This window comes from Tamandua tetradactyla, chromosome 8, assembly GCF_023851605.1.
Source record: "Tamandua tetradactyla isolate mTamTet1 chromosome 8, mTamTet1.pri, whole genome shotgun sequence".
Classification (NCBI taxonomy): Eukaryota; Metazoa; Chordata; class Mammalia; order Pilosa; family Myrmecophagidae; genus Tamandua; species Tamandua tetradactyla.
The window spans coordinates 29,640,188-29,660,710 of NC_135334.1; the positions used below are offsets into that span (position 1 = coordinate 29,640,188).

Sequence of the window (20,523 nt, forward strand, 5' to 3'; positions counted from 1 at the left end):
TCTTATATCATATGACTTCTTTTTGGGTACATTAGCATTTTTGTTTGTTTGTTTGTTTTTTTTTTTTTTTGGACAGGCACTAGAAATCGAACCCAGGTCTCCAGCATGGCAGGTGAGAACTCTGCCATTGAGCCACTGTCACATTGCCCTACATTAGCTTTTATTTCTCTGATTAAGTATAAGATTTTGAGAGAAAGTATCTTATGTATTCTTTCTATAACACATAGCACATAGAGACATGTAGACATTTGTTAATTGAGGATGCATGTAGCAAACTGTTAACATCTTTTTTCCTTAGACATAAACATTTTAAAACTAAGACTTAATCAGTATATTATGTGACATAGCTGAGCACGTTTGTCAGTGCAGTAAGATTAAATTTTGAATCTCTTGGCAGAGAGGTTTACTATTGGTCTAGCTTTGATGATTGTAAGTAAAATAGATTATGCTTATAATGTAAATGTCACAAAAATGTGTTCTTCTCCTCTTTTGCAGTATATGCTATTCGAGAAGCTGCCACAAACAACCTCATGAAACTAGTTCAGAAGTTTGGTACAGAGTGGGCACAAAATACCATCGTTCCCAAAGTGTTAGTAATGGCAAATGATCCTAATTACTTGCACAGAATGACCACTTTATTCTGCATTAATGTAAGTATTAACAGAAGATTTATTGCTAACCTCAGGTGCTAAAAGTAATTATTCAGGGCTGTTTCTGAGTTCTGAATATACTATCTTATGTATTTAGAATATATTTCTTATACTGATTTATTTGAACAATTAGGAGATGAGAGAAAATATCAATTTAAAATTTCATGTTAAAATATATGGTAGTGTTTTAAAAGCTGCAATTAATTTGTGACTTCTGGTTGAATTTTGTGATTTGTTGTACTTGGGGTCCCTTATTAAGATGCTCAAACTGAAAACATTTTTCTGTTGGTTAAACTTTCTCATTAAACATTAATTTATCTCATTAGATTTTTTTTTTTAATGAAAGTGTTTTAAATGCGCCATCTTATTTATTTTTCTAGGCTCTGTCTGAAGCCTGTGGTCAGGAAATAACCACTAAGCAAATGCTGCCCATTGTTTTAAAAATGGCAGGAGACCAAGTAGCAAATGTTCGTTTCAATGTGGCAAAATCGCTTCAAAAAATTGGACCAATTCTAGATAATGAGTAAGATTTTAGCATTACTCTTGTTTTAAAAGTAGGTTATAAATTTGCCTTATATTGGGGAGTGTTTCTGTTTGCTAAAGCTGCCAGAATGCAATATACCAGAAATGGATTGACTTTTACAAAAGGGATTTTTAAGTTAAAAGTTTACAGTTCTAAGGCTGTGAAAATGTCCAAATTAAGACACCAACAAAAGGATACTTTCAAGAAAGGCCTGTGGAGTCAAGGTTTCTCTGTGAGCTGGGAAGGCACAAAGCAACAGCTGCTGTCCTTCTCTCTGGGCTTCTGGTTTCCAGCGGCTCTCTCAGCATCTCCAAGAGTCTGTGTCTCCTTTCTTAGATTCTCTGGGGCACTCTCTGGATTTCATTTCTTAGTGTATTTTAACAGCTGTGCCTCCATTCATCTCTCTCCTCTCTGTGTCGGCTCTTTTGAAGACTCCAGTAAGCTAATTAAGACCCACTGTGAATGGGTGGGTTACATCTCTGTGTAAACCACCTAATCAAAAGGTCCTACTCAATCAATAAATCTGCCCCTAAGATTGAATTCGGATTAAAAGAACATGTTTTTTCTGGGGTACATAGGGAGTAACAGCATAATAGCATAGGGAGTAACAGGTAAAATCAAATTCAATGATTTTCACTTTACCTAAGTTTGCCTAAAGAAAATAAGGTAATTTAACAACCATTTTTGAAGATGTCCATTCTTTCTTTTATGTTTTAGCTCTGTGAATTTATGTATATCATTGTTTGAAGCTAATTCTTCTATAACTTAAAAACTAATTTCTTAAGAAATTTATATTATAGTTTAAATTTTATTTTTTCAACTTTAAAAATTAGTGCAGTGCCCGATAGACTGGTAGTCACAGACAATGACTGTTGAATTTCAGTTCTTTGCAGGGGGAAGTTAAAGCAGTACTACAAAAGTTAGGCCAAGACGAAGACGTGGATGTCAAATACTTTGCCCAGGAAGCTATAAGTGGTATGTATTTCTGTTTTCTGCTTATGCTTTGGTTTATAGGGTGTCATTCCTAATTTATGCGAGTGATGTTACATCAACAAGCTTATAAGCATTATGGGAGACAGGGAGGGTGGTGAGTTCACGGACTGTTGGTGTTCCCCTTTTGACTAGAACTTTCGTGGTCCACCATTCTCATAAGTCAGCAGGCCGTTTTTCTCAATTCGGTGTCTAAGGCCACCAGGTAGGAATGTGGCTTTAGTTTAGACTTGGGTCAATTTTTAAAGTTTAACTACTGGTTAGTGTGGCACAGAGTAAAGAAACCAACTACAATAAGAAATTTATAGTCTTAGGCTTTTTGGATCATTGTTATTGTTCTTAATATTCACAGAGTTCATGAACTTTCTGTACCACTAACCTGATTTTGTTTGGAATTTTCCAGTTCTTGCGTTGGCATAATGAGGAACAGGAGGGAAAAGACTTTGCTAAATTCTTAATACAGATTTCTAGTCAATGTGTTCTTAAACTGGGTGGAGAAAAAATGGAAAACCTTCAAGATTTCATTCAAGCGAATGGCAACAACTTACAAGAAATCATATTTGAGTGACTTGATTCTTTCTAAAGATGAAATGGGATTGTTTTTTACTGTCTTCTTTGTTGGGATGATTATTTAAGTCATCTTATTATTTCTGATCAATTCCTAACGTTTGGTATAGTCATCTGTTAATCTGTCTCCTAATGATTTATTTGAGACTTTCTGGGCTCCTGAATCCTCACTGTTTATTTGGCCCTGGCCACTTAATATTCTGCACAAAGCCTTGGTGGGTTGGACCCAAACATGGAATGGAGTGTCTTGATGTTTACATATATCTGTGTGTCTTTCCGTCATTCAAAATTAGATATACGTGGTTTGGAATAATTTATTTTATGAAGTCTCTGTTTGGGAGACATAACTGAGATTTAACTGTAGTGAAAGCCACATTCTCCTGCATAATGATAGTCTGCATCAATGTCTCATGTGGAAGGGGAATGCAGAAGCTCAGGGTTAATGTATTGGTTGTTTTGGTTTTTATTTGCTCGATTTTGACTGTAATCATGTCATTCAGAAACCTAACCTGTGGATACATCTTGCTGCTAATGGTGATGTTGAAACCTTATTGAATCTCGGTGGCTCACCGCTGTAACTCCATTCAAAAATATTTCTCTTTCTTCTGAGAAACTTTAAATTTTGTGCCTCCTCATAAGCAGATCTGTTTCATTGTGAGATTTTAGTTTTGTATTTTTCATGAGTAAAGGAACCACTGGTGTAATAGTGTGTGCATTTGCCTAGTCTTTACCTGGTTATGCTTCCAGCATTATTACAGTGTACAGCAGCTTTCCAAACTGAAGTTTCATTACTAGTTTTTTGATATGGGTGATGCTGAAGTCATTTGAAAAGTTTGTTTTTCTGCTTTTATAGTAAAACCTCATTAATTCCTCCTGGAATTTATGATAATGGGTTGGGCTAAAAGGTTTGCTGAAGCAAATTAATAGTCTGTATGAACTATTTAAATTATTTTAAAGCTCTTTTTAAAAAGCACTCATTTACAGTTGATATGCCAATTACCAAACACTTTTCAATTATATTAAAATACCTTCCTTGAGGACCCTGAGGAAGCTTCACTTTTTTTTAGATGCATTCAATTTACTGTTTATTCATGAAATATTTATGTATGTATTTTGTGGAGAATTTAAGTATTTTTTTCTTCTCAATTTAATTACATTTTTCACCTATTTAAACTCGATCTTGTCCCTAATAAGTTTTAAATTAATGAGGTTTTACCGTGGCTTATTTTTCTCTCAGTGCAACTTAATCTGTAGTTTGCTTATTTCCATTTGGTTTTTGAATTGTTTTGTTCACAACCTTCTAGCCCTCTTCTGTTTTGTGAAGGTCCAAAGACTCCTATAAAACTTTGTGCATTAAACAATTATGTAAAACCAAGTTTGACTAAATAGTTTCAAATTTGTCTTAGCTTAGAAAAGCAGAACCTTTTAAATCAGAAATTATCTGCCTATAATTTGAAACTGCCAAATTATAGTAAATTTCCATTTTATTATGTTTTAGGCCAAGGATTAAATAATTTGCTAAGTAAAATATTTTCTACTTTCTTATTTTAATATCTTAAACTATTATGTTGTAAACATTTTAATTTTAGTTTCATGGCTCATTATTTTTTTATTCCCTACACAGGTTATGTTCTTCATTGAATTCATGTTTGAGAGAATGTTGTCATCATTCTTAAAACAAATTTGTGCATCCATTGCTTTATCATTTGGAAATGTTGGTGGTTTGGAGATAAAACTTAAAATTCCCTTGTTTTCCTCCAAAGGGGAGCCCTGTACATTGTCTCTCTATGTTAAAGGGAGAGACAGTGAGCCCTGGCTTTCTTAACCATGGTTTAATGAACCCAGCAGGACCTTCTTTTTGGGTAGCCCCTCAGGGATTTCATTGTTTCTTTTTCACTTAAGTAATAGGATGTCCCTTTTGTTCCTTTTCAGATAATTGTTCTTTGGCTCATAGTTTTGGTTATTTCTTCAGGGATTAGTTTTCCTATCTTGATTTCACTAGAATGTAACCTCCATGAACTCTGTAAGGGCAGGGCTTTTTGTCTGTTTTGTCTTCTGTGTCACTGGAGCCTTGATCATTGTCCTGCTGTACATGGTAAGTGATCAATAAAAATGTGTTCAATGAATGAATTTCTAAAATTTGTCCTCTCCATGCATAGACTGAGTCATCAAAGACTTACCAAGCACCAGAGTGCATGTCATTCTCCCACTGACACAATGAAAGGATTTATAAGCTTTGTGCATCCCTTTTCCAGTCCCCATCCTAGGCAGTGGTTTCATTTGATTTGCATGAATTCTTTTGCTTCCAACATTCATCGTTGTAGTTTTTCATCCTGTGTAGTGTACATCACTTTGATTGATGGAAGAGGGAAGCAGAGACAAGCATAGTACCTTATGCCAATATAAGTACCTCATCAGCATTGGAATTCCCTTTGTCATTTCTATAGTTGATGTGGGATTTAACCCCTTATGGGTTTAAGAGAACAGCTTTTGTTTCTGTGCTGCTGTGAAGATATGAAATTGAACTTGCATGTTGTTAAATAAGAATAAACAGGTTAACGTTTGATTTTTGATAAGGCCTTTGTGAAATAATGGCCAGCAATCAGCTAGTGGAAATACTACCGCTTGGCCACCTCATTGTAGGGCCAGAAAAGACACTGGACAGCTTGTCCTGACCAACAGACACAGTCTGAACTTTGAGCATTTTGTCCAAGACGCTTCCATAGACTTCTGTGGAAAACAAATGTTACTCCTGACCCAATTATTAAACTTTGCCAGTTCTTTCTTGTTGCAGTTTTGCACCTTTATTAACTGCTTGTGTTGTCAGTGGGTTGAAAATCTGGTGCTTTCCTGTAGAAATCACATTGACTCCATTGCCTCCAGGGCTGGCAGGCAGAGTAGTCAGACAAGTTGGGTTTTTTCCTACCCTTTTGCGTTTTGCTTGCTTTCTTCCAGTATTACTTAAATTCCTGATACTTTTTACATTTTTCTTTTGCTACTCCTGTTACGCCTCCGTTTTCTCCATTGCCTGGATAAAATATTGTAGAATAGAAAAGGACCTGTCACCTAGTGTTCTTAGTTTAACTGATGAAGTGATTGCAGCTTGATGTTATATAATTGTTTCCCTATGAATCTCTTCTTGTTTTCCTGTTTCCATCCAGTTGCTTGCTTTTCTCTTTCCTACTCATTTACGTCTCCAGTCTTTTTTTGAATCTAGAATAGTCTGACTATACCCCATTTGCCTCCACAAACCCACTGTTTCTATGAAATTACATAATGCTCAACAGAGATAGAAATGTTCTGGAGAATGAAGGGAGTTTAATTATTTGATGGGTGGTAAAGCCAGGGACATTTCTTTCTCTAGTGTTGTTCTCTTAAACTGATAGTGTCAGTTCTGCAAGGGGCTGGGCCTTGTCTGTCTTTAACTGGGCCTCTGTAGGCATCAGTGACCAAGACACAGGAAACGACTGGGCACATAAGGTACTATGGGAAGGTATGCTTGGGCTCCTGAAGGGAAAGGCCCCTCTGGGAGGTTCTAGGTGAACCACTTTTCCTACACATAGGCTGATCTTCGTGGTGCTTGCTGTACTTGCGCCATCATGGTGCTAGAACAACCAAGGGTATCCTAACTAGGTAGCACAGGTAGAGGGACATGCCCTGGTTGGGGTGGTTACAGCGCACATGTCTGTATCTCTAGCTGTGGCGCAAAGACTGAGGAAGCTAGATTTTCCTGTGAAGGACAGTGACAAGCCCAGGGCCCTTGGGGCTAGCAAGAATCACTTCCCGAGACCCAGAGGGCCTGGAGAGAACACTGGTAAGGTAAGTTCCCCAGAAAGCTGGACTCTTGAGTCCTGCACTCACAGGTTGAGTTGTGGGATGTGGGTGGGCAGTGTACCTGGTGCAGCAGGAAAGGTGAGAAGTAGTCACTTTTCCTTTGTCTCCAAGGAAACAGTCCAGTTTGAAGGGCCAGAAGAGCATGTTTTTTAAGCATGTTTCTGTTTTACTTCCATCATTCTGGGAATGCTTTATGAGGTGTGTGGGTGGGCTGTCCAGAGCGCTCTGTCACTCTTGTAGCTCGAGGTCTGTTCCTTCCCACCCCTCACCCTCCGTCTGCGACAGCAGGAAGTGAACAGGGACAAGAGCGGTTTGGGGAAGAGTCGTTTGTGGAAATGGGCTGTTCTCTCCCTTACCTCCCAGAAAATAGGAAGTTGTTATTTGCCATAATTCCTCTAAGGTGGTTATTTGCATTCAAGGAAAAAAATATTTTCTGTCAAGTTTATGTTGTAATAGCCTGAATGTTTTATGAGACCCATTTGATGCCACTCTGTGGAGAAGATGTGAAAAAACAAAAGCGGTTTAAATTCAACGAAGTTGATGCCAGCCACTGTCCTGGAGCTGTTTGTGAGGAGGGTGATTTCCAACTTACGCAGTCAGAGAAGGCCAGCAGAGGGGCTCCACTGCCTTGTGTCCCCATTGATGTCAACCTGCATTTAGCTTATTTGGAAGAATTTGACATTCTCACATCCACGCCATGGCTTTTTATGTGGCCTGAGGCCCCGAAAACTTTTTCCTGCCACCCAGGCCCTGAACTGTAATCATTCATTTTAGAATGTCTTTCCTTCCTGTGGTGCTGCACACTGGGTTTTCTGAGATTTGCTCCAGGGCCTGAGCTGCCAGGTGCTTGGTTTGGGCAGCTCCAGGCCAATTCCCACAGTGGCCGTGCCTTGGGATTCAGGGGAACACACTGCTCAAGGACTTCACTGCTCCTGTACCCTGACTGATGCCTGAGGGTTGTCTACGCCCTGCCTGTTCTCCAGAACTTGGCCTTAGGGAAGAGATTTTGGCTGAGTGAGAGGAAATAACAGTTACATTTTCTCAGGCCTAAACCACAGACTTCCTTGGGAAGAAAGGTGTTATGTTTTTCTACAAATTCAGGGCCAACTGGCCATGTCATTAAATGCGTGGTCATGCACCTGATCTCCAAGTGGAATCATTGAGGCGCCCTCTCCATGCAGACTTGCTCAGGACTGAAGATGGCCCTGTGATGGCTGCAGCTGTAGAGGCAATATTAACTGCCATCCCTTGAGCCTCAGTAGTTTTGTAGGCACCTTGACAAGCACTTGACTAAGATCTCATTTAAGCCTCAGATCAACTCTGTATATTGGATATTGCCACCTGCATTTCTCAGATGGGTGGAGACTGTCTCCCCCAACTCTTGTCATCTTGACTTGGGAGTCTGTCTTAGGGTAGTACTAGGCCTGTGAGACTGGTTCATTTAACCCAGGAAAATCGCCTGCATGATTCGGAATACTCCCTGTATTCGTTTTACTTAAGAAAAATGGCCTGAGGGTGAGATGGAAAGGGACTTGGCAGTTGCCAGGCAGAGCCCTGTGTGTCTAGGGACAGCAGCCAAGTGAGTGATCCAGGAAGTCATCCAATTGCAAACTAGCAATTGTTCTTAACCCCTCACTGCCTCTGGTGCATGACATACTAGTATGTCTAGCTGGATGGGTCACAGCAGAGGCCTGATGTTGAGAGACCTGGGTTGGTTTCAGGACCCCAAGGGAGCCATTCCATGCTCCCGAGAGAGAAAAGCCCTAAGGGGTGAGAGCCAGTTCATTTTGGGGAAGGTGCCTCCTTGCTGTCCTCTAGGACTGACTCTTGACATGTGCTGAGACTTTCATACTCTTGAGGTCTCACGTGTCTGTCCACACAGGACCAGCCAGAGTGGTTTGGATGGCCTGACTGCCCTGCCAATCCACAGCTCAGCCACTCCTGGTCTGGGCCAGGTAGTCTCCCCTCTGCCGGGTTGGGACTTCCCTCCTATACAGAATGCTCTGTGATGACTCCGTAAGGCGAGGGTTAACGGGATTTGTTTATTGAATCATGAAGTTGCTGTCACATGATTTTAATCAAAACACCATTTCCCTGACAACAGTCATGTCAGTCTTGTTATTACAGGAAGGCGCAGCTGTGAAGGATATTCAGTCTCCTTGCCGAGCCCAGGTTTGGAGACTAAAATCAAGCGAAGCATCCATAAATAATGGCTATAGACACTGACCAAGTCAAACCTCTTTTCTTCTCTGCCTGCAGTGTTTATCCTGTATTATGTTGACTAGAACCAGCCCCTGCAAACTGAGTCTCTGCTCAGACCTCACCTTCTGCCTCTCTTGCTCCCCTGCTTTTTGTTTCTACTTCTGGTTTTCCTTGTTTTCATTTTCTCCCCACAAATTCAGAGTCACTTGGGCCCCAGGGTCTTTGGCCTGTTCCTCCAGGCATTTGTTTCTTTGTGTCCCTTGCCAGCCCTTGCTGGTGAACCAGGCTGTTCTGGTGAGCCTGAGGAAGGGCCATTCTGCAGCTCAGGAATCTTGATCCTTCTAGAGCCGGCTTCCAGGAAGGGGCGGCTATGTTCTTCCTGAGTAACTTAAGTGGGGCCTGGGTGCTGGACTGAGGGTAAGAGCAAAAGGAACACCCTCTTGGCCAGAGAATTCGTTCTCTTAAACCCAGGGAGAGTCCCTAGTCCAATCCAGCAGAGGAGAGGCCAATGAGAACCCAGAGATGTTCAATCCCTTACCCTGTGGCCCTCAGCCACTAAATGGATCCTCAAGTCCACCCGGAGGTCACAATGGGCTGGTCACAGGGCTAGCTGGAGCAGTGTCCTGGCCTCTGTGGAGCCTGGGTACTGAGCAATCCTTTATCCAAAGAAAGACTCCTCCAAGCCCACCTACCCTCCTCCTCCCAAGAGCTTGACCTAGGTGGAATGCAGATTCTCAGAGATGCTCTTATGATATTTGTGGTAGCCATGTCCAGTGCTGCCCAGAACTCCGAAAACTACAAAATTCTGGGGCAAAATCCTTGATTCTAAACCTGGAGTGGGTGCGCAGAATAGGGTAAGCAGTTTCAAATCTGAACAGAGAGTTCACAGGCAGCAAGCAACAATTTTTGGTGGCTGGTGATTGGACAGTCTTGAGTTAAGTTAAAAAGCAAACCCTGGATAAGTGTAATACCAGGACCAGTCTCCAGAAGTTTGAGGAAGTATCTTCTGGGTTCTTTATGTTACAAGGCAGGACTATACTAGGCTGCATTTTAAAATTTTTTTTTAAATTGACATATATTCACATACCATGTATTCATCCAAAGTGTACAATCAGTAGTTCACAATGTCATCATAGCTTTGAATTTATATCACAATCGACTTTTTTTTCTTTTTTGTGAAAAATAACACATACAAAAAATAAATTTTAAAGCACATCACAACAATTAGTTGTAGAAGAAATTTCAGCGTTTGGTATGCGTTATATTTCCACAATTTTAGGTTTTTATTTCTAGCTGCTCTAAGATACTGGAGATTAAAAGAAATATCAATATAATGATTCAGCAATCATTCTTATTTGTTAAACCATACCTTTGCTGTATAACTTCACCATCACCTTTTATTTTTCTCCCAATCTTTTGGTGTATTTGGGCCATGCCCATTCTAACATTTTCATTAGGAAGGGGCTGTTGATAATATGGGATAGGGGGATGGAACTAGTCGATACTCTGAAGAGGCTGGCCCCTCTGCATTCCAGCACTTTTCTGATCCAGGGACCCATCTGGAGGTTGTAGCTTTCTGGAAAGTTACCCTACTGCATGGAACCTTTGTGGAATCTTATATATTGCCCTAGGTGTTCTTTAAGATTGGCAGGAATGCTTTTGGTTGGGGTTTGGCAACTTATGATAGGTAGCAATATCTAACTGAAGCTTGTAAGAGTGACCTCCAGAGTAGCCTCTTGACTCTATTTGAACTCTCTCAGCCAGTGATACTTTGTTACACTACTTTTCCCCCTTTTGGTTAGGATGATGTACTAGACTGCCTTTTGACCTCATTTAGCTGGTGAGTTAAGTCAGCCAGATATGTGTTCCTGATTTGGGATAGATGAGGCTGTGGACCTGAGGGTCCTTTCACCAAGAAATGCCTTGGAGGCTTTTCTTCAGTTTGGTTGCGTTCTATTTTCCAATTAATGCTTCTTTTGGGCAGGCTCATTAATTTCCCCCATCTCTTTGAGGAAGATTGAGTCAGAAATCTTTCACAGTCTGAGGGAAAGAGTGACTCAGTTTTGCCTTTGAGAGGCCGAATTCCCTGTTTCTTCTGGGCTCAAGTTTTCTGCCCAGTGAGCTCTTGGGGGCCTGTCTCCTGGGGGCATCTATTCTCCCTCCGCCCTTCTTGGTACCTCGGTTGACTCAGCCCTGTGAGTGCTTGGCCCAGCCTGAAAATTCTCTTGGCCTGTTTCAAGTCAGTTCTCCTTAGGAAGCACCCCCCTAGAAACTGATACAAAGCATTTGCAATTACAGATCCAGAGGATTTCAGTTTTAATGTTTAAGTTGTGACATTCAGGGCAAGAAGGTTAAGAAGATGAAATGGCTGGAGGAATACAACTTTCCTCTCCGCCTGACCTTGCGTTCTGGTTTAGTCTTGCTGCTTTTGTACTTGGGTGGGGGCAGGTAACTTGCCAGTGAAGGCTCTGAGCCTGAAATGATGGTCCAACCCCTTAGCTTCAGTCAGGGCCCTCATCTGTCTTCCTAGGGACGTTGTACAGTAGCGATCTGTGCCCAGTAGTCAGTCACTACAGATCTGCTCAGCCTCACCATTTTGAAGTAATGTCATTGGCTGGGCTGCAGTGAGAAGGGCAGAAGCATCCTTTCTTTAGCCTCCAGGGCAGAGCAGCTTGGCCTTCCATTTCCTTGGTAGCCACCCCACATCCAGGATTTAGTGCACAAATCCCAGAACCTTCTCCCACAGTGCCCTTGGGATGCAGGCAGAGCAGGAGGCCCTTTCCTTAGCCTCGATCCACTCAGGGAAGGATTAGAACACCCTCAGCAGGAAGGGTTCCTGCAAAAAATCAACTCTGAGACAAAAAATTGCAGATGGTGTCACCAATGCTTCTTTTCTTTTTAACCTGGGTTCATGGAAGCTCCACGGGGGGCCCAGGACCCAACCCTTCATCTGACTTTTATGTCCATCATATATGCTTTTGGGTGAGTGTCCATAGTTTTCATTAGTGTCAAAGGGATTTCTGATCCTTCATTGTAAAGACCCAGTGGGATAAAAAGTTGCAAATCCCCAAAAGCAGAACTCTGGGTCTGTAGCAGTACTTTGGATAGAAGTGACAGGGTGGGGTGGCCCTGGTAAGGGGCACCATAGACCCTGCATCCTTGGGTTGTCTGGGCCCTGTCCCTGAGTCCCAGCCCCCAGCCCAGCCAGGCAGAAACTGCATCCAGAGCTCAAGTCTCCTTGGCCCCACTCTCCCTGTATGCTCTGCTCAAAGACCACAACCTGAACAGAGAGATATTCTGGGGTCTGGAGAACAGGAGCCTGACTGGCTGCTGAAGTTCTGGTCAGTCTCCTGGCAAGTCTGTTGTTTTTGCCTGGAACACTAGGGTTGTTTTTGGCAATGTAAAAATGATGTAGAAATTTGGTGGGAAAGGGAAAACAATGTTACTGAAATCGAGTGCTTTCCTGAAAAAAACAAAAAAACAGCGATACTGAATTTTTGGGTAACCAAAGGGGAACAACTATTTTAAGGCAGAACTGAGCGCCTGTAAGTGATTTCAGAGCCACAGGATGAGCCCATGGGGAGTTCTCCTCCCTCCTTGCCTTTTGCAGACTCTCTAGACTCTTGCCTGTATCTACCCTCCCTCCCTCCACTGGGGAGTAGGGTCCTTAATTTTGAAAACTACCTCAGTTCTATAGCATGGACTCAATCAAATGCTCCCTTGACAAATAAAACAGGCTGAGTGAAACCAAATCCTAGTTGAACTTGCTGTCAGAAAGTAGGATTTAATATTGCCCTTTGACTGAGGGTATGGCGCTGACACAAGTCCCTATTGGATGAGAGCAGCCCCAACTGCCATGGAAATTATTCTCCAGCACCCCAAGGGTACTGAGTTGGTCTCAAAAGGGTGCCTATGTCTGTGAGAGGGTATAGTGTGCATGATTAGCACCAAAGCCATTTGCAGACCTCAGGGACAATTCGACATCTTGAATTAGATAAGTGTCTTTTTCAGACTCCCTGGCATTCAGGACACCTCCTGTTTCTACCTTGTGGCCTGTAGCTTGCTTGTTCTGGGGTGCCATCTGGAACCCCAATCCTATGAGCTTTGTCTTAAAGACTGTGAGCTGTGAGCTTTGTCCTAAAGGGTTAGTGTTAGGTAGAACCCCCTGAGCCTTGTCCACTTGCAGGATGTGGTTAGCAGGCTTTCGTCAGTATTCTGCAGTGGCATAATGTGTATCAAGTGATTTCAGAACAAGGTGTTATTTCCCTGCTGAGATCCATGAAAACATTATCCACTATCCTTTTCTCCAGCCTGAAATGAGCGCTGGAGCTCAAAGAACACAGCCACCTACCAGACTTTTAAAATTCTACCCAGGGTCTGGTGAATAAAGGCCCAATCTCATTCACCTAACATTCAGACACGCAGGCTTTTAGAAAAACAAGTTTTTATTTTAAATCAAGAGGGCTAGAAACATGAAAAGGGTACATATTTTTTTCTCACAGAAAATTATCCCATTTAAATTACCATTTGGTACAAAGATCATTTATTAAACTACATTTTAGGCAATTTTCCAACATTGAGTAACAGGTTATATTTTGATTTTTTCACATTGGAGCTATTATGATTTCCACTCAAAATACCAAAGCTATTGAACTGATTTTTCTTAATAATTAAAAAAAAAAGCACAGAAAACAGTTGACTACGATTAACTTTATCAAAAGTAACTCACAGATTAAACATCTAGCAAAGACCACCCGCCTCCCTTCAGAAACAAGCAAATAATCTTGCTCTTTCTACAAAGTGCAAATATTTCTATATCTTTTATTTCTTAAATTGTTATCCCCAAAGAAAACTTACTTCACTCTGCTTCTTTTCCCTTCAAAGACTGCTAAAGGCAGATTTCTTTTACCATCAGTAGAGGGAAGGCATCACCACCTGAATTTACTGGATTGAGCAACTCTTGTTCAGATAGGTATCACACAGCCAGTGGCAAGTCCTGGTTGTCGGTATTTGCTAATTTAATACTATTCCAGTGTGGGGTCTTCTTTTTCCAGGATGTTATTTTGTACTTCTATTTTTAAAGTAGCCCCCTCCCCCAACCACCCCCTTTGCCTCTCAAAAGAAAAAATATTCAAAGCATGTTATTTTTTTCAACGCTTAAAGTGTCTAATCAGCATTTCTACTTGATGGGACTTAACTGTAAAGAAATGTTACTCTACCTATCAGGACCCAGGCCTATTTCGTGATTTTTCTCTGAATAGCCCTTCTGGGCTCAATCTGTTGCCCTGTGGTGGTAGGCTGATTCCAGGTGATCTGGCCACTTGGTGATGAAGATGAGTTGTTCTTCCATAGATGGAAGGAACTACTTTATTGGGTAACTTGGAAAAATGTGCCATTTCTGACGTGAAGGAGGGCTGCTGTTGCTCATGCAGGGCTCCCTGGACGCCAGCAATTGTCACCTGGAGGGCATTGCACTCCTAAAGCCAGGAAGCTGCCGAGTGAAGAATAAGGTTGGGGGAGACCCTATCACATTCACCTAGTGCTTAACTGAGGGGGACTTTGTTGATACAGCTGTTTGTCTATGACAAGTGTTTCCAGGGAGGGGAGAGGGCACAAAATACGCCAACAGACCCAGCCTTGTCCCAGCCTCTCCACCCACGAGCCTTTGTGACCTTAGACATTTCATGGAAACTTGTGAGAGCTTTGCTTTCTTCAGCTTTGAAAACTGAGGACAGTATCTGTCCAGCTAAATTCATAACATTGCTGTGATGATAGCAAGGAGATTACTTGTGCAAGTACTTTGTACAGATGTAAGCAGTTGCTCCTTTAGGACAGGCAGGTGGAACACTGGGTAAGGAAACATCAAGTCTATCATTAGTTAATGGTGGACAGTGCTGAACTCCTCTGCCAATTTCTCAATATATGTAATAGGATGTCCCCCAATCTGCCCAGTGTGTTGAAATCTGCCAAGATGTGGACATAACATGGCTGTGCAACTAGGGTGACTGCAAGTCTTCTCAAATCAACCAGGTTACTTTCTTTTGCGGAAAGAAATGGCAAAACAAATGTGGGATAGGGTACTATGAGTTCAGACTCCAGAGCCCAAAGTGGCCTTTGAAAGGTCACTGTAAGTAATTTATCCCTCTGCTTCAAGAGCCAAGCTGGACAGTGCATTTTTGGGGACAGAAAGAGCTCTATAATCATAGTCCCCTCTCTGGGGTGCATGTTGGAGAGGGCCATATTTTATATTACTGAACCTATCAGAAGAGATGTATACATTTAAAAAAAATGTCTTTTTATCCAGTTTAGAAACAGAGGCAGATGATATTGCTCTCGTCTTCCACCATCACTCTGAAGACAAATTCTGTAAAAATATCCAGAACAAAATGATCAAAGAGTCCTGCCTGTGCAATTACTCCAATTTAATATCTGTTCTCCAGTTTTTACCTTTGATGTCTAGGCAGAAAGAGACTGAGCGGCTCGGGTGGCTACAGAGGAGGCAGTAATGGCAGCCCAGTTTAGGGGTACAGAATGCAGCAAAGGTCAGACCCGGCACATGGAATCTGAAATTCACTGGGACCAATATTGTCAAGTGACATTAATAAGTATTGTAAAGGAGAAGGGATGTGAAAAAGTTTTCTTTAGTGTGGATTTTCTTTATGCCAATAGGAAACATTACGTGTAATTGCTGATACAGGTTTTTAAATGTAATTAATCCAGAACAGAAAAACTCTTGACTCCAACATCGAACCCAGTATTTAACACTAGAGATTGGAGACCCCACAAGGGAAGCAACACTCATTTCACTATGTCCATATGGTCTGAGCTGCCTGCTCCTAACCAAGGCGAATCAGTGACCACACACCTGGGGCTGATTACATGTCCCTAGAAGCTGCTCTTTCTGCCTTTGTTCAATTTCTAGTTGATTACCTAATCCGTGTAGCTGGGAAAATACCCTTCCCAACTCTTAACAACTAAACATTTTTTCTCAAAGAGTTTAGATGCATTTAGGAACCAATTACACCCAGTGGGAAAGGTCAGTCCCCCGATGAACCCTTCTGCCAAGGCCTTTAATGGTAGGGGCGGGGAGGGGTGCCCCAGAGGTCATCCTCCCTCCCCTAGGGCACAGGACCTAAAGACTCCAGGACCAGAGGCTCAAGGGAGGAGAGGGGAAATCTGACTTTGGTCCCAATCCCAGGCTCCTGCAGTCCCACCTCACCAACTGAAAACACAGTTTAAACACTGAGGAGAAGCTCTTTATTTCAGAGGAAGAAAGGACCACTGACTTTGTCTTTCCTGGGTGGCATAGTCTAATACAGAAGTGAAGGGTTTTTGTTCATAAAAGAACTAACAGAGTCCTCTAGTTTCATCTCCTGTTCCTCCTTGGTGGGGCCCCAGCTGTTCCCCATTAAGTAAAGATTGGAGGGTTGATGGCCTCCTCTCTGTTCCGCAGGTAGAAAGAGGCAGTGCAGGCTTAGGTAGGGCAGAGGTGGAGAGGGGCTGGCTGGGGATGGTCAGCTTGGGAGAAATTTACAAATGGAACCCCTCTCTTCCTGTGTTAACATGCTACATTTGTCTTACAGGGACCAGCATATCAGTTGCATGTAAATACTAGAGACACACTTGCCCAACCGCAAACTGCCGAATTCGTGCATTTTTCCCAAAGCAAAGACTAATACCCTTGGATTAAAAAAAGAACATAAACAACAAAAAAATAAAGTACCACCACATATATTGCACTTGTTGCCAAATTAAATTTTTACCTCATGTTCAGCCCACCAAAGTCTCTTCAGAGGAGCCTGGTTTACAAGATAATAAAGCTAATGATTATTATACAGTAGTGTACACACTGCTAATGTGAAACAGAATGGAAAAAAATCATTATTTCAAAGTTGCCTCTCATATAAAGAGTGATACTAAGCCTTCTTAGTGTTATTTTATTATTTATGAAGTGGAAACTGCTTGGAAGCTTATGTATGTCACTGGTTAGGAGATGATGGGACAGTGCTGGGAAAACACCTAACCAACCAGAAGAACCAGTCTTCTCTCACCACCTGGCATGTTAAGAAAAACAGATGGTTAAGTAATTTATTGATTTTTGCCTAAAAGAGATGAGATGAGCAAACAGAAGCTTAGACACAGATTCCAACGGAAGGGTCCTGCGATGTATGTGCCAGGTGAGTGCCCAGGCAGCTAAGCTTGCCATTTCATAACAGCCCTTGGCCACTGCTGGGGCGTCCCTGTTTCCTTTAATCTTCTGACCAGCTCTCTCTTTGTCCCTCATTTGTTCTGCCATAGCTTCTTGGTTTCCTGGGCTAAGCAGCTCATGACTTTGTTGGAGGGGGTCAAGGGTTAATACAAATTTGTATCCATGTTATTCCTGTGATTCTGAAACTAGTAACTCCCATTTTCAGTCTGGAAGGCATTTACATTTCATAAATATTACAGCTGTTCTGTAGAATATTTAGGGAAAACATCCTTCATTGCAAACAAATCAAGCCGTATGTTATAAATGACTTGTTTTGCAAGGTTTTTGAAACTGATTGATATATCAAAAACAAAAAAATGAGTCAGAATTTAGCAAATTAAGAATATATGGTACTTTTAACTGTGTTAACAAATGTCTTCCAGTTTAGATTTGGTGGTATCTTCGAATGGGATCCCCAAGTCATTGACGGTTCTGATTGGCATTGTTACCTCTTAAGTGAAATGATTTTTATCTATTTCATGAAATCATTAGTTTTAAGCACGAGGAGGAATAAACGATCCATAGAAGGAACATTATTCATTCTTCCTAGATTTTCACGTAATGTTGTTAGATCACGAAAGATGAAATTCTTCACACTAACCTTTCCTGCTGACACCCAGGGCCCACCCCAGTCAGTTTCTGAGCTGTTTCAGTTACCACGGTTAGTAGGGGCTGGGTTGGGGTAGCCAGAATGAAACTCTTAGAATTTCCGTGCATCTCCTCACCTGCTCAGACATTTATTACAAAGAGGAAAGGCAACTTAAAGGTGTTTTCTAGATGCAGCATCAGTGTAGTATCTCTCTTCTTTGTGCTTTAAGGAATATGTTTTGTGCTTAATGCATTCATCTGCTGAGAGGATAAGCCATTCTAAAGGACCAAAATAATAACCTTTGTAAATAACACTGAATTTTTAACACTTGGATGCTACTGTCCAAATGAGATTACTCATTATTCTAGGTATACAGTTAAATAGCTGTAGCACTGATTTTTAATTTACTTCCATGATTGTAGGGATTAAAGGTTAAGTCTTATTTGTAATATACTATGTTTAGCAGATGATCTGCTTAAGTGGTTAACACATCTGTGGATCTCTGAATATTGCTGTAATACTTTAATATTTCATTATAAGTCAAAACTTTAAGGAAATTAAGAATGCTGATTTCCACATGGTGGAAAACAAACTCTGAAGTGACTTTGGATTTAGCATTGATATACACAGAAAACTCTTGGATTCTACTGAAAAGAAATAATTAAAGCATGATCTGGGGGGAAAAAGGCACAGCACTACCACTTCATAAGGGAGATAAAGTTCTTTTTTCTTATCCTTAAAATTTCTAAGCCCTACAGGAAACTGTCCAAATATACAAAGCTCAGTAAACTACTAGCAACATTTAGTGTAAAGTCAGAGTAGTTATTACATTTTAAAAGAGATAACAGGTCCTCTGGAGACCAACTTCTCCCAAACCATAAAGTCTCCACAAGAGACCACTGGGAAAAGAGCCAGTCTTTCAGGGCTGCTGCTCACGGTGGTTTCTTGCCCATCCCATCTCCACTGTGTGGGTCTCCTATTGGTTCCACAGGCGCCATCTATGTAGTACTGAATATACTGACACCTGTAGCCCAGAGGCACCTTCTCAAGAGATGTGTCACCTGCTCCCACATGGAGCGACTGCTAATCTCAGGGGTCAGTACCTGCTGTCATTTAGTGGCCCCCAAAACAAAGCTTATACTCAACTGCTTTGCGACAGCCTTGGGGACAACTTACATCAGCAGCTTAGAACTTAGAAGTCAATGACAAAATACAATGTTCCTTTACTTGCTGTGCATCAAATCTCATTATGCATTCTGGATTTAATTTTAAGCTTCTTTCTTCTTGTTCTGCTTCAGTGAGATATATATTGCCTCCCCCCCCACATATATATATAGGCAATGATACATTTTTCCTGCTTTTGCCAAGGTTTCCCTCAATAATGAACTGCTATAATTCAGCATAAAACCTAGGTCTCGGTATCCTCTTCTTATAAAAACATTTATTGGTGCCTCCCTTGAAAGTTTTCTCCACTTGGCCCAAGGGCATGCTCTTCAGTTTATAACTATGCTCCAGCACTTGCCACAGAAAACTTCATGGTGGGACAGAGCTACAGCCATCCCGGCCAGGCCCTTTGATTCCAGTTGGGCAACCTGATTTTTCCCCATTAGGGAAAGGGCAAGAAAAAAGCTTTAGATTTAAAAGGCTGGAATAAAAATAGAAATACACACTCTTCCTTCACTTGACCCCTCTCACTTCCTGTGCTGAGGTTAATTCACAAGGACATAGCCGTTGTGTTGTGGATCCACAGCCTCTAGCATTTCACAATCGAAGAGTCCAGGTAACTCAGAGAGGGCTAAAGGATCGTAGCTGGAAGGGGCCTCCTGGAGTCCTGGACTCCTGGGACAGTCTGGCACTGCCATGCCACTTGGCTGGGCTCCGTCCATGGAATACTGACAGGAAGTGGGGTAGTCTGGCTCAGGAGAAGCAGCACTTGCCAGCTCACAAGTCTGGTACGAGAACCGTAAGGGGGGTGGGGCAGCTCCTGACTGTTGAGGTGGTGGCGGCGATGGTGGAGGAGGTGGTGGCGGTGGCTGCAACTGGGCTGGTGTGGAGGGCAGGGGCTGCAGCTGCATCTCCTGGTACTGCCTGAGGAAAGGGTTGTACTGCATTTGCACAGAAGGCTCCAGGACGGGGCTCAGAGGCTGGGTCAGGCTGAAGGGCGATGGCTGCTGTGAGGGTGGTGAACTCTCCTGGTGTGGAAGGGGCAGCTGCTGACTTGGCTGTGGGTAGGAACTCTCTGCTATCTGCATCTGATTAAAATAGGCCTGCAACTGGGACTGCTTCTGGAGGAAGAGTCGTTTTTGTTGGAGCCTGAATTGACAAAACCAAAAAGAAGAATTTTAAATCTGTTCCAGTGATGACAATTTTAATGTAAATCAAATATTAGTTGTTTGCACTGGTCCCTTCTCTTTCCCATGGCAGAAAAGCAAGGTGAAGTAGGTACCAGTGATGTCTGGTTTCTTAAACCTAAGCTCAGATTTTGCTTCCCTCTCTGATTGATCCCTCAGTCCTAAAGTGAGCAACTAATTCATTTTCTCTAAGCCTTTTAGTTTTCCTCCTTGTGAGGTGAAAGGCTGATTCCCATCTTGAGTGTTTAGAAGGGAAGAAACACCTTGACCTCTGCGGGCATTTGTAAGTTGATGAATCAGGGTTATTCTATTTTGGTCATCATGCTTCTACTAGTGAGCCATGGAGCCATAGATTACTGCTCTACGGGAGGATGAGGCCTTCTCTGCTGTATCACTCCTGTAAAGTACATCAGGTCACTGATTCTGAACTTTTACCTCTATTTATATCCCAAAGGTTAAACGCTAGTTGAAAAGGAAAACAAGGCACATTTTAGGGCTCCTATTCCCTGACAAGTCTATACTCTATGGATACAGGAATATCTTCTTGAGCTATCATGTCTTGAAAAGAC

The 20,523-nt window shown here is 41.9% G+C and overlaps 2 protein-coding genes across 16 annotated transcripts in view; one reads left to right on the forward strand and one right to left on the reverse strand.

The window, feature by feature from the left end:
• PPP2R1B (protein phosphatase 2 scaffold subunit Abeta) overlaps positions 1–16,500 on the forward strand; it is a 38,837-nt gene extending 22,337 nt beyond the window's left edge. The window contains exons 12-17 of one of the 13 annotated variants that reach the window (XR_013156569.1): positions 496–650; positions 1,031–1,173; positions 2,057–2,148; positions 6,428–6,549; positions 15,227–15,308; positions 16,350–16,500. Coding sequence is in view for 11 of the 13 variants with exons in the window: in XM_077112979.1 (XP_076969094.1) it covers positions 496–650; positions 1,031–1,173; positions 2,057–2,148; positions 6,428–6,549; positions 16,350–16,442 (605 nt within the window). In the remaining 2 variants the exon portion in view is untranslated. The other 12 variants (XR_013156570.1, XM_077112980.1, XM_077112981.1 and 9 more) reach the window with 12 other exon arrangements.
• SIK2 (salt inducible kinase 2) overlaps positions 13,182–20,523 on the reverse strand; it is a 157,121-nt gene continuing 149,779 nt past the window's right edge. For 2 of the 3 annotated variants that reach the window (XM_077112977.1, XM_077112976.1), the window contains exon 15: positions 13,183–19,916. In XM_077112977.1, the coding sequence (XP_076969092.1) occupies positions 19,313–19,916 (604 nt within the window). In that variant the 3' untranslated portion in view covers positions 13,183–19,312. Of the gene's footprint in view, positions 19,917–20,523 lie in introns of all 3 variants that reach the window. The other variant, XM_077112978.1, reaches the window with a different exon arrangement.